General features: G+C 44.4%; 1 protein-coding gene across 13 annotated transcripts in view; it reads right to left on the minus strand.

Annotated features, from left to right (window-relative positions):
- Positions 1-14,703, minus strand: part of KCNMA1 (potassium calcium-activated channel subfamily M alpha 1) — a 725,292-nt gene that overhangs the window by 118,488 nt on the left and 592,101 nt on the right. For 10 of the 13 annotated variants that reach the window (XM_035022513.1, XM_035022505.1, XM_035022592.1 and 7 more), the window contains one exon: positions 11,291-11,367. In XM_035022513.1, coding sequence (XP_034878404.1) covers positions 11,291-11,367 — 77 coding nt within the window. Of the gene's footprint in view, positions 1-735; positions 910-7,532; positions 7,542-11,290; positions 11,368-14,703 lie in introns of all 13 variants that reach the window. The other 3 variants (XM_035022616.1, XM_035022608.1, XM_035022585.1) reach the window with 2 other exon arrangements.

Raw genomic sequence — 14,703 nt, forward strand, 5'->3', positions numbered from 1 at the left:
TGCTCCTTTGAATTAGTCAGCTTTCTGAGGGAAGCCCTAGACTGCATCAGTCAATAGAGGTTTACAGGTCTAGAATACTCATTTCCAGAACATAGGACACAATCTGGCACTGGAGGAACAAGATACAGGTTAAAAAGACAAAGTTTAAAAAATAAAAGAAAGAAATCCACATTCATCTTAACCCTGTTGTATTTTGGAAACTATCTAATTTAATGATTTAATAATTTAGTGATTTAAATAATTTAATGATTTAAATAATTGTAAATAATTTAGTGATTTAAATAATTTAATGATTTAATAATTTAATCTACTTTTACTTGTTCCCTCTCCTTCCTCCCTGCAACCCAATCCAATGGATAGCCTTGACCCAAATATTAAGATATGCATTTGCACACATCTTTGTATTAATACAGTATTTGACTTGTTGTCACATTAATTTCCATTTATATTTATTTAAAGGAGAAAGAGGGAGACTATCACTAGACTCTGCTATCACAGTCCTGCATGCCACTCCCAGAAGCGCAACGAGTTAACAGAATGGAAGGGAGGCCTTCCCTAGCAGGTACACAGGGACACAGGCAGCGAGGACGACATCCATCACCATATACAAGGTCACACTGGGAAGAAAACATCAGCCGGACGGACTCACAAGAACCACAGGGCACACAACACAAGACGGGGATGATACCACAGACAGCACAGACATGGAACTCCGTGTGTCGGGGTCAAACTTACAGGCACGGAAACTGGTGGAGCAATCATTAACAGAGACAGAAGAAAGTGGGAAGGTTCTCTCAAGGGTGTCCATGTTAGCACGCACACGGCCTGACATGCACGAGCAGTCACGCTCAGAACGTCCGCAATCAAAACAACATGCCCGTCTCATTCTCTTGTAGATGGACATCTTGGCTATCATCATGTGGTTGGATGGAGGAGAGGAAGAGCGGTAGTTAATGGCAAGGTCACACACAGCAAGGCAGCTAGAAGGGAGCTAAAGGGATTTAACACAGGTCTTAGTTCACATTAACAGTCTTGACCCAGAAAAAAAAAAATGCAGAGTGACTGCTGGTAACAGTTTGGTTGTACATCAAAAAAAGCAGCGAAAATATAAATTGCCTTTATCATCCCCCAAGGCTGTTGTGTATTATTTTTCTCCCCAGGTAAAGTGGGTGACTACAGGAAGCAGGCATGGCTGATTACAATCGGGTTCTTGGATGAGAAGAAGAGCACGTTAGAGACAGCAAAAATGTAACCAACATTTTTCCCCTGGCGCAATTAATACAGGAGGTCAAAATAAACACACAGCCAATCAATTAATTGCTTATTTGGTACAATAAATGGTTTTTGCAAGATGCAAAATATCTAATATGTAGGCTTTCTAATTTCCATCCATTTCTGGGCATGAGGCAGAGCCTAGGACAAGTTTTCATCAAATTAGATATGAAACGATTACATGTTAATATAGAATCTGAGGATGCCTCTGCTGAACTTCCCCAGAGTGAGTTTACATGATGCCTACAGGAATTTAAATTTACTCTTGACAGAACAAATATCCAAATCTGTCCATATAAGAAATGCAGCTACTCAAGGCTAACGCTGCGTATTTGACATTAAAGGCAGTTCACAAATAAGAAATCACCAAAAGCATATGAGATGTTGGTCTATTGGAATGCATTTAGCTACTCATGGGTGTATTTTCTGCTTAAAGCTGGGAGAATCTGAAAATCACATCTGCTTTTCTCTCCCCACCCACTGAAAATCCAGAAAGCCATCGAGCTATCGGTTACTCGTAATTTTTTCTTATACTGAAAATATTGGACAAAATAGATTAGAGATTATAAAACATGCAGTAAGAAATTAGGTCCCACATAAAATATCTTATTTATATTTGCGTGCAGCATTGATAGCTCTTCTAAAGCTGGTATCGTAGGATCTGGCCTGCCCGGGGATCCAACATGAGTGCTGACCTACCAAGTGCAAACCTTGCTGGACATCACCGTAGTGGTTCTCAAGACACTTCACCCTTAACCTTCAAGCCAATTTATATTTCAGTACGAGGAGCTTTTTTGTGCCTCATTTTGATGCTACAACAGGCAAACGTGTTTGCTTATCACTTAGCATGAACCAGCCTGCTTCTCTCCCAGGATTGGAGAAGAACTCGTATTTATTCCAAACATCATAGCCAAATAGTAAGCCTGAACCAGAAAGGTGTTATTCCCTGCGCCCACACCTGCCATTTGCAAAGTCATTTCCCCCCCCCTTTCTTTTTCTTTGTGGAGAATGGTTGCACTCTTACTTTAAAATATGGCTTCTGGTTTTGCCCTCTTTGAATGTTACAGTCACCAGGAAGAGGGGTTTAAATCTCTCAAATGGGTCAAGTCCTGTTCTAAGACCTTTATGACTTGCCATACAGTATATTTGTCAAGCAGGGGTAACATTATGATTGTAAAGAACAGGCACTGGGGGAGATGAATGAGAGATCCGTTCCTGTTTAAACTTGGCTCCCATTTTTAGTGACATGTTCTTTTAGCATCCTAGCTAGCTGGTTGTTCAGATCATCATCATGCAGCCCCAGCCCTCTTCAATGCGTGGTACATCATTCCTGAGCTGAGCTTTTACCAAAAAAAAAAAAGAAAAGAAAAGAAAAGTTCCACTATAGCATTTGAATTGGAAGACTTTAGAAGGTATGGTATGAATACCCAGACACCCCAAACGGTAGTAGTTGAAGTCAAGAAAGAGGAAAAAGTCTTCAGCTGAAGACACAAAAATAAAATTATTTTACACTCATCCAGATCTGATGGACAACTTGTAGACTGCTCACTTATTTTTGGCTCGGTTCTTTTACTGGAAATATTGATTTGTTATTTACACAGAGGAGGGAAACAAAGATAATTTTTTGTTTCACTGTAAATAAATTGTTTTGAAAAAAATTTAATCAAATGCTGTAGCAGAAGAGAAGCCCATCAAACTCTGAAATGCTATGCTTCTCATTAGCAACAGTCCCTGGTTTTCATTTCCATACTGCCATTTTGGGTTCATATATAATAATAGAATCTGACACATTTATAGGGAAAGAGAGTTCTTCTATATATACCGTCTTTAAGGACAAGGGGAGGGCGGATGAGGAAGAATAACTTTTGAAACGATTCTGTCAGAGGTAAGCCCATCATAATGGGTGATTTTAAACCTCGTACTTGATAAGGGCTTCAGGTGGAAACACAACTTCAACCCAGTGCCTCTCAGGAACTGTTTGCAACGGTTATTGCTGGCTGTTCTGGAGACCATGCATTGTTCTAAAATTTCATATTGTTAGCATGCAGGAACAGGCTGAAACTGGTAATCGAAGCAGCAAAAAACCATTTGCTATAAGAAGATTAAATGTTAATTATAAGCAGTCACATTCCAAAGCAGCATATGCATAAAAAAGCAAACATGCTATTACTAGTCATTCCTCCCCAGTCATCATTTTTACACTCACACCAAATACAAAATAGAAATCTCAAAAGACAAACAAGCACCACCACAAAAAAAAAAAAAAAAAAAAAAAAAAAAAACCCAGCAAGAATGATCAGTGAGAGGCTCAAAGACAAGACAGAAACAGTTAAAAATGATTGAGCCCCACATGTTGACAAACCTTTGTGAATTACAATGTCTAGACCAAGGTGCCACCGGCTGGGAGGGTGGCTCTCTCGCTTTACTTCTGGAATAGTCCCATTTTCATTGACACCCCCCACCTCTTAGACGTCTTCACCTACACACTTCCGGGCCCGATCTCTTAACAGGTAAGCCCAGCTGACCTCCCTTCTGGTGGAGCGATTCATCAGGCTTGAAGGATGTGCGTCCCAGCTAGGAAGAAAGAGCCCTCCTCTGGGCCATTAAATGGGTCCTGAACAAGCACTTTAACTAAAAACATTTGATCATTTGCCCACGTGGTGGGAGCTATTCCAGAGGATGTGGACACTGTGTGTAAAATTATACTCTCAAGTTGTAAAATAAAATTATATCAAAATTAAGTCGTGGCTCTCCTGATTTGGAAAACACCACCCCTTGTCCCCTTCAACTCTCTGGCTTCCTAATCCTCCGGTTTTGTTTTAGCGAATCACGGATATTCAGAACCGCTGGTGTTTTAGTTCCATTTCCCCGTGACTGTTTCCTTTTCTGGAGCCGATGTGGGTTAGAAGGTTAATTTCAGATATCAGAGTGCCACTTAAAACTCCCAAGGTTAGGTTTCAAAGAGCAACTTTGAAAGTTTCAGTATTTACTTAAACCAGAAATAAGTTTCTTAATCTACTCCCTGGACACATAAAGTGCCCCCTCACCTTTGGCGTTTGCTGATTTTCTTTTTCACATCGTCACCCAACGCTCTCTTCCCAAATCCCAAGCCTCAGAAAAAAGGAATTTTCCGCAGGAGCTCAATGGTAATGCAAAGTAGATCTATGAGGACATCTAGTGGATCCGTGTGGAAGAGCAGCTAGTCAACAGACTACCTGAACTAGCTGGCCTTTCTCTGCAAGGGAGCAGGAAGGGACACTGTGTGCCTCCAAGAATTGACATCTGTGCAGTGTCATCTCAGTTCAGTGGTTCTTACAATTCCCAGCGGATGTTCAGGGGCCAGTGGGGATGAAGTGGTGAATTCTAGGAGTTGGTTCAAGAGTGGCGACTTGCAAACACGTTGGCTCTGCAGCCACGGCCAGCAGAGTGGGACCAGTTCAGCAGCAGCTGGCTGGGCCTCCTCAAAGCCGTGCTGCCACTTCCTGAGACAGGAAACAGACAAGAGTGTGTCTCCAGTAGGTGTGAAGACTGTAGCTACTTGTCATTCCGTCTTAGGGCTTTTGGAACTTTATGCTCAATTAACTGGCCCCATAGGCCAGCTTAACTCAGGGAAAGCAGAAATATAAGCCTCTGGGGACTCCGTTTTCTCTTTGGCCCACGTCACAAGGTTCTTGTTCTTGGACTGGTGCCACCGATTCAAAGAGGTTATGTGGTTGCCAAGAATGAGACCCTGGGTCTCACCTTCCTCCAAAGAACTCTGGCTTAGCCCTTTTACAATTTGAGAAAAAGCTTCTATGTGCTTTCCTTCACCACAAGGGAGTGGATATTCATCCAATATTTCCATTAGGACTTCCTAGTGCTATTTGTAGAGATAAAATGAAAGTATTTCCCTAATGGACATCATCAAAGCTATCTGTTTACTCTTAAGTGTTTAAAAATGGGGGATTTCTCAGACCTACTCTCAGACCACTTTTCCTATATTTTCAAGGGTCGTGATCACGAGAAAAGAAACCTGTACTCAAGTGGCTGATGTAGATGTGGCTGGGTTACTGCACTTTCCCTGTGTCAAAGTGACAATCAGCTGTCACACTCAGGATCTCTGCCGGTTAGCCCTTCTGAGCCAAGCCTGGAATGAAGAGGGAGTTGGACTCCATCCTGTGCTCAGCACCATCTGCCTCCTGCATCAGCAACCAAATGGCCAGCCAATTTCCAACTGCAGGATCTTAATTTCCAGGGTGGGTTGGAAGGGGCGGGAAAAGCAGCGCAGGACTGAGAGGCTCAGGTGGAGTTTTCCAACGGCCGAAGAAAAAGTATTCTAGGTTCAAATGGAGCAAATTCAAAGGAAGACTAGCGTGGACGAAGAAAATATCTGCCTTTCGGTTCACAGATACTTTTTAGGTCGCAATGACATGTTTAAGATCAATCCCAGTGAAGGAAGGATGAATTCCAAGCCTGAACCCTGAAGCTGCTCTTCACATGCTCAGCAGCAACTAAAATTAGAACAAGAAGCCTCCACGGAACGAAAAAGTCCACCGAGGTAGAGGGTTGAGACATGCTTTTGATGTGACCCTGGGAATCGGCGAGCATTCTTTCCAGTCCTGTAAATGAGGAATGATGTCTTCACTTAGCCAAATTCCTCCTATTCGCTTCTGCAGGGAGAAGAAAGATCTGCCAGGTGGTTTTCCAAGAACAGAAAGAGGGGAAAGGAAAAAGCTAGTTAATGTCAGTGGCCCTAAGTACACAGAACAGAACTAGAGGATCCTGCCTTCCACACCAAGCGGCGGCTGTGGAAGGCAGAGGCATTTGGCACCAGAGCTGTTTGGTGACTGACATCCCCTTTCCTGTCTGCTTCCGAAGGATCACGAGGTACAGTAGGCGCCTCTGCAGGTATGAGAGTGGCACATGCCCTCGAGCCAGCCTTCCCGGTGCTCTGCAGATAAAGGGAGCCACGGAGTCCATCTTGGCGACGTTGTGTGACGGACTCAAGACGTCACTGATTTGTTTTGTTTGTACACTGAGCATTCTAGAGCCTCGAACTCTGAAGACTAGCCAGAACCAGATGACCCCCTTGCACGGTGCAAAGGCAAGGAGAGTTCTGAGTGCTGGGATATCTCCAGATGCCGGGACCACTGGACTGAACTGGTCTGCAGGCTGGGTCTCATTTTCCATGGAGTCTCCCGCGAGTCCGTGAGTAGAGACCTGAGGACGCTCACTGCTGGTACCCCTGAAGCAGCATTGCCCGGAGTCACACGCAGAAACGCTGGCCCTGAAATAGCCCCATCTTGTTGGGTGAGAGGGGCCCTACTCTGTGAGTAAGTTAGGGGCTCAGAGACTTAACATTTACTTGTTTGGACTTCTACACGGCTCCCTAACGAAAAGGAACATTGTCCTTGAGCCATTTTTTTCCACCTGAAACAAGTAAATGGATCTTCCAAGATGCCTAACACCCACAGCAGAACTGGGTATGTCCCAGTGGGTACTGATTGAAAGGAGAACTTTATTTTAAAGCAAGGGAACTTCGTAGACTGTAGGAAATAATTACCACTGTGGAAATACTTGTCTCCGGTAAGGTGGCTTAAGATACTTACAATCCCAAAGTTTGGTGTCCAGTTAATTCTCTAGCAAGCACTTCCTCGCATAGAGAGGTACGTATATTATAATAAATACATTGCTCTCTCTATAAAATATCTCTATGCTTATATATAAAAATGTTCATTTTTACAGACAAAGTACTGGTACATATCATATATATATATATATCACAACATAGGAATATATATGTAGCATATGTGTTTCCTTCAGGATAGGAATTCAAGCTCAGCAGCAGAGACCAGGTCTAATTTATCAAAGGCGAGCATGACAATGACCTCCAGTTGACGAGGCATCTACAGCTATAGTAGTAATTACCTCAGCCTACGCAGTGTCCCCTAAAGGTCCCGAGACAAGGCCTTCAAGAGAAACACTGTGGTCAAGGTCTTATTTTCAAATGGAAAAATAAGACAGTGCCAGAAGCTGGCAAGAGGCTGGGGGATGGGAAGATGAACGGAGGGGGGTTCCCTGCTCTGGGGGGTCTCCAGCCCCAGGCTACTCTGCAGACCATGTTGGATGAGAGAGTTGGGGCATGATGTCACTGCTACATGCAACATAAATACCAAAAGAAAAAAGGAAACTGAAACTGTACAGAAAATAAAAGAAGTATCTCTTCTAGAGAAAGACAGGGGGAACTGGACTCCGGGCTACTGGGAACCCGTTTTACTCACAATATATCACTACCAGTGTGCAGTTAAAATAGAGTAGGGGCCGTATTCCAAGGCAGCAAAGAGAAAAAAAATAAATCAAAAATATGTCAATGATTAGAAGTTCAAGAAAATTCCTTCAAACACATCAATTCAGACATGACTTGTCCCCTGGGAGTCCACCCTTTGGCAAACTTATACAGGCTGGGGGAAAAAATGTAAATCATTAGACCAGGTTTGTTATACAGAAGAAAAAAATGGGTAAATAGTAGATTCTGAGAGCTTGCTCCTTGGTCAGACAGCTGAATTTGACTCTCTTCCTTGATGGAATGCTATGAAGAAATGGAAAGAAATGCAAAAGTTAAACTATACTACCACAGGATTTCCGGAAATGGAATGTCCACACTCGATATTTCTCCAGATAGTATGGCATGAAATGTTCAGGGTGAATGGGGAGGTGGGGGTGGGGCTGGAAGGGGAAGAGCTAGGTTGGGAGGGGAGGGTTAGGAAGCTGCGGATAAAGACCAATGACTGTCATCAGCTCTGCCCTCATGGAGGTGTATCATTCTAGGGTGAATTATTAATACCTGGTCTAATAGGTTTGGACCAATGACTGTGTGGGTGAGCTGCCCTCTCCAGCTTAGGGCGCCGGGCAATGTGCCCTCAAACGCACAGGAACCCCTGCAATTCATTATTCACAGTTCTAGCTCCTTATAATCAAAGTGTCTTTGCAACCAAAACCCATCTTCCCCAATTTCCTGACTTGCCTGGTATGCATGGGGATGTTCGTGTTTAATAATTCACTTTATTCTGACCACCCCTTACACATACACATCTGCATCCTGCCCTCTGTAACACAGGCTGCTATGGCCTTTTAATTAGGAAGAACAATATTTGGACAATTTTGATTGTTATCAAACATTAACCTCACAGCCGGAGGCCTCATTGAGATGAGAAGCCCAAGAGGGAAGGGGGTACAGAGAGACGGGGGCAAGACCCCTGTCACGCTGGCTCAGCTTTGGGATTCCGCGGCAATCCATGCCACGCATGGTGAAAGACCACACACTTCACTAGCTGAACCAGCTTTAAGGGGAATGAAGAGAATAAAATTATTTCAAACAATTATGTGCCTTTCCCTCCAGGATGAAGTTAAAGTCAACTGCTGTTTGCTTGTCTGGAACCAGGATGGAAAAATACCCTAGAGGCCAAATCCTCATTTCTAGGAACCTAAAAGCTTTCTGCTGAGTTCCACTGCAGTGCCTACGAGTAACATTCCACATCAGAGCGGGGGTCAGAGACACTTTCTCTCCCTCATTCTGCCTTCTACCGTTGCCTTCCTAGAGTCTGTTCTCTGTCCAGTCACCATGGAGGTCATCTAATACAGGAATTGAGGATGTTATGTCCTTGCTCAAATCTCCCAATAGCTGTATCAATTATAGGACTAAAACCCAGGTTTCTCATCATGGCCCCTGCCTTCCTCTCTGACCTCATTTCATTCCACTCTTTCCCCAGTCCCACCAGCCCCACTGGCCTTCCTTCCTTCCTTCCAACACTTCAAACTTATTCCTGCCTCTTGACCTTTGCCCTTGCTCTTCTACCAGCCTGGACAAGGTCTCAGCTTCAATGTCACCTTCCAAGGGAGGCCTTCCAGATCTTTCTGGCTAAAGCAGCATCCTGACAAGTTCCCCATACCCACAGGCAGTCTCCTCTCTCTTCATGGCATTTGACTCTATCTGCATTTAATAGTTTCTATGATGATTGTTTGTCTCCATTCACTAAAGTGAAGACTTCAGAAGAACAGCGATGTTATCTTGTTCACCCCTCCATCCCTGGCATCAAGAATCCACCTGGCACAAAGAAAGTACTCAGAAATATGTGGATGGCTAATCAATAAGTGAATTTCTGTGGTACTCCATGGGACCAGGTTCTTTGGCAGATATCGGGACATGGGTAATTGGCCTCGAAACTCTCCTGCATTTTCCACCCCCCTTCATTACGAGAGTTTCCTTACAAAGGAGTTGACCCTTTTGTATTTGTTACTCTCGTTTACTTCCACCTTGGGATACTATGTTCCTCTGATGGATATGATCTGGGGGATGCCTGGTCATCCGAGCTCTGTTTCCGTGTTTACAGCCAACTAAGCAGTGCTGGGGTGGACAGCCTCGTAAGGAGGGCCTTTCGTGTCAATGAGTCCAGGGGATTGGAGGTGGGTTTGTTCTGGGCCTTACACCCCCTTAGATGCTCCCCTTAGGTTGTCAGAATCAGAGAATTCTTAGATCTCAAGAGCTTAGCGTCTCTTTGACTGAGAGCTCAATAAATACTCACCTTAGTGAGGTGTCAGAGCTGGGGGGAACGGGGACATGTGTGTTGAGTCAGTGGAGAAAGCGTAACAACGGGCCTAAGCTGCCCCAAACTTGGGAACCAGCCGCCGAGGATTTCTACAGAAACTGCTCTGGACCAAGAGTGCTCCCATGGGTACTTGCCTAAGAGATCGAGTGTCTTTGTGCTCCAGCAGAGTGATATTTATATCTCACTGGTTTTATGTTACTGTGTCCCCCTTTAGGAATGCAGTGAAAAAAGCTCTTGTTTTGGTTGGCATATCCTAGGAATAGTGCTCTTCTATCTGGTTTCTGCTTTTATGGGGCGATCTTCCATAACTCTGTTTCTACTCTTCAGAACCACAATCATTGCCTTGCCCTTCTCTCTTGCAAAAATGATTAGAGCACTGAGTGCACAACATGGAAAGGCCTTTGGGTGAGCCTGAACCCCTGTCTGTTAGGTCTCTGTGACTCTTAGCCATCTCATCCTCCCACTAAACTTGGAGCCTTGGTTTCTTCTTTTTGTAAAATGGAATTAATAACATCCCCTGACAATTACCCAGGGTTACGGGGAGGATCAAACAAAATAATGATCATAAATAAGGAGCTCTGAAAATACTAAATCACCATAGGAAGGAAGGCATCATTATTGTTGTTTTCTTTAGTGTCATGAACAACTTCTATTAGGCAATGCAACATAATTACTCTCGAGGCACGCCCACTTTAAGTCCTGGTTTCTCGGAAGCTCACGATCCAAAGTTCCTGACTTACCATATCTTTCTCAAGAGGTCCCATTAGCAAGCTGCTTTGGAAGAGATTTGAGACAGGATATACCAGAAGCTACTGAGCCCGATCTAGTCTACCCCAAGGAGCAAAGGTGTTTGAGGTTGGTTATTGGAGCAATGGCAAATAAAGCTGATTGGTGATGGCCATGTTCTCTTCCTGGGCCAGTCTGAGGGTACTACTAGGGAAAGCTCTGGATCTTGGTATCAAACCTTGCAGCAGTCCCAAATGGAAAGAGAGTCAGCTCCCATTTGGGAGACAGCGCCCTCGGACTCAGTTTCCCTTTCAGCCCTAGTACAGCCATCTTCACACTTGGTGGTCCCGTATCCACTGGAAATCACTTTGCAAAAATACTCCCTCCTCCATGGTCTTAGCTGTCCTCCTTTTCATGCACCGTACTGCCTATGTTCAAGTGGACACAACCACCTTGGCATCCCTTCAGGGTCCAGAGGTGGGGATTAGGCACTAGGTTCACTCAAAGGTGCTGATGGTGGGGATTTTTCACCCTCCGCTCTAATAAAGCAAGGACAGGCATTTTTTCATGTCTCTTTAAACTACTGGGTGAAACATAAACATAGTCAAGAAACCTCTTGATGTTTAGTGTTTCTTTAATAGGAAAAGGAGAAGGGAAACGAGTTTGGGGAAAGGAAAAGGGGGGAGGGGGAAAGAAACACTACTTACGCCGTTTGCAGCCGCATTTTTTTATTCTTTTGGGATCTGTGATGTCATCATGACAGGCCTTGCAGTAAAAAAATGCCCTGGAGAAAGAGAATGGAAAAACTGACACGCTTCATAATCCACCCGAATGAAACAAGCACCACATTTCCTCCACCGTGGTGCCAAATTAATGAAACACGCCAACACTCATTTCCTTTCATCTTTTGAAAGGTTTAGACGTTTACAGACGGGAATGTTTGTTGCAAGACCTTTTATTTCAAACCCAGGATTCTGCAAATTGAGTTAGTGCTTCTTTTAATATACTTTCCTTTGAAGAGGAACTGGGGGAATGGCTGCTGATGGGACACCCTGGGTCTGCTGGCTTGTCTTTCGTCTTTGAGCACGGCATTCAGTGCCGCTCATCAGAACACGTCGGCAACCAGCCCCGGGCCCTTGGTGGGGAAGTTGAATCCATCTCCGAAACCCTTGCCGTCTGGTCAGATATTTATCAAAGGGGCCCCAAGGATAAAGTTCCACTGTCAAATAAAAACATTAGCCTTGTCACTCGGAAAGCCCATTTCTTTTCAAAATGAGAGAGGTTAAGGAGGAAGGTGGACAGGGAAAGACAAAAGTGGTGAGTCAAAGGGGTCCTCTGTCAGATGTTGGCGGGGATGCGGAGAAAGGGGAAGCCTCCTACACTGTTGGTGGGAATGCAAGCTGGTGCAGCCACTCTGGAAAACAGTATGGAGGTTCCTCAAAAAGTTGAAAATAGAGCTACCATATGATCCAGCAATTGCACTACTGGGTATTTACCCCAAAGATACAAAAGTAGGGATCCGAAAGGGTACGTGCACCCTGATGTTTATAGCAGCAATGTCCACAATAGCCAAACTGTGGAAAGAGCCAAGATGTCCATCGATAGATGAATGGATAAAGAAGATGTGGTATATATATACAATGGAATATTATGCAGCCATCAAAAGGAATGAGATCTTGCCTTTTGCAACAACGTGGATGGAACTGGAGGGCATTATGCTGAGCGAAATAAGTCAAACAGAGAAAGACATGTATCATATGACCTCACTGATATGAGGAATTCTTAATCTCAGGAAACAAACTGAGGGTTGCTGGAGTGGGGGGTGGGGTGGGAGGGATGGGGTGACTGGGTGATAGACACTGGGGAGGGTATGTGCTCTGGTAAGCGCTGTGAATTGTGCAAGACTGTTGAACCTCAGATCTGTACCTCTGAAAAATATAATGCAATATATGTTAAGGAAAAAAAAAAAGAAGAAGATAGCAGGAGGGGAAGAATGAAGGTGGGAAATCGGAGGGGTAGACGAACTATGAGAGATGATGGACTCTGAAAAACAAACTGAGGGTTCTAGAGGGGAGGGGAGGATGGGTTAGCCTGGTGATAAGTATTGATGAGGGCACGTTCTGCATGGAGCACTGGGTGTTATGCACAAACAATGAATCATGGAACACTACATCTAAAACTAATGATGTAATGTACGGAGATTAACATAACAATAAAAAATATGGTCAAAGGGGTCCTGTCAAATTTCTTCTGGCGTTTTTCATAGCCCATAGTTGCTCCCAAACTAGAAGGACCAACTCCCATACTCTCCAGCCTCGAGATCATGTAATAAATGGAGGTTTTCTTCTCATGGTAAAAGCACAGCTCAGCTGAGCTATGCAACGGGGTGGGCAGAGGGCACTCTAGGGTTGGGTACCCAGTGGAAGCAACCAATAAGAAAATCCCCTTGACTGACCTCAAGTGTCAAGCTGTGATTACCAAGCACATTGGCTGTGTCAAAGATACTCTGGATGAGACAAAACAAGATCATTCAAGCACAGAATGCATAGGACCTAGAAGAACAGCACTGGAGGCCTATATCCTTTCAGCACAGGAGATTACTGGGAAAAAATTCACTGGAACAACCTTACAAGCTCTGGATATGGGGACTAACAAAATCCTTGGCTTCACCACTCCCAACATGAAATTGAACGCCAGGGATAAACATGGTCTTGCCTTGACCAAGACTACAAAGAAAGAAACACAACTCTTGACCATTCTATTCCTAGATTCCTTTTAATGTTTTCACAGGATTTGCACATGTGATTGGCTCCAGGTGGAAAGCAATGTTAAGACTTTGGGATCTGGAAGAGATCATGGAGGTTCCCAGGACTCAGTGTCCTTATCTGTAAATTGAGGAGGTTGTCAACAACCTGCCAAAAGTCATCCTGTGCTGGGCTTGGCTGGGCCCAGGACTTCTAAATCCAAGCCCAATGCTCTTTGTGCCCTAACAGCTCATTCACTATTTCTTTAAATGCTAGTGTTCATCCGTCTTGAAAGAAAGAAAAAGAAAGAAAGAAAAGGAAGGAAGGAAGGAAGCTGATTGTTTGCCCTGAGTAGCAATGTGGCTAAGAAAGGGGAAGGACAGGAATGGAGGAAGCCATTTTGTTTCCACTTCCTTTGGCCATTTTCTCCCCCACCTGATGCTCCTACAGATAATAATAATGACAACAATAACAGGGAACATTTATAGAGCACAGACTATAGGCCAGGTGCTATTCTAAGCACTTTATAAGTATTAATGAATTTGATTCTCAAACAACCCTTTGAGGGAGTAATGATTATCTCTGTTTTACAGATAAGGAAACTGAAGCACAGGGAGGTTACATGACCTGCCCATGGTCATGCAGAGCCAGGATTCAAGTCCACACAGCCTAGTCCCAAAGCTCAAGGTCTTAAAGAAATCTCTAATAAAGAGATGATGAAACAGTGATGAGTCTGAGTAGACTGTCGAGAAGATCAAGTGGATTACTTCATGAATTAAAGCTAGATTCTGAAAATAAAGGTAAAGATAATGAGTGAGATGGGGCCAGGGAGCGGGGGTGGGAGTGGGGTCTCTGGTCTGCAGTCCTGGAGACACATTTCCCACCCAGAGGGAGCACAGTATCTAAGTTTTGCCAGCTGAGTTTTGCCAAGTAGCACTTCTTCGCAAGCATCATGCTCTTCCCCACCCATCTCTGCCTCTCTCATGCCCACCTGGCAAAGCCCCCACCTTATCGCACACCTGCACCTGAGCAGCTGAGCTCAGGAAAGGAAACACAACCGTGCTGACTGATCTCACTTCAAATCCATGGCCACAGATTCCAGAGGACTTTTCACACCCCTCAGGCCTACTGCATATCCCCTCCTTCCACCTCAACCCTCTCTGCTCTCCTCCCCACTTCCTCTCCTGTTCACCCCACCCCTTCATCAAGTGGCCCTCAGCTGGTGAACTTGAAACATGCATCACCAAGAAGACCCGATCCATACCCCAGAAAGCCTGTCTTTAGGGTGTCTTTGTCCTCTGGTTTCCTGTTGTGTCCAGCCAATCAGAGGAGCCAGCAGGAGACTGGAGGATGGGAAGGGAGAGTTCCTCCCTGCT

Source organism: Mirounga leonina, unplaced genomic scaffold (genome assembly GCF_011800145.1).
Source record: "Mirounga leonina isolate KUSES-001 unplaced genomic scaffold, KU_Mleo_1.0 Mir_114, whole genome shotgun sequence".
NCBI classification, from domain to species: domain Eukaryota; kingdom Metazoa; phylum Chordata; class Mammalia; order Carnivora; family Phocidae; genus Mirounga; species Mirounga leonina.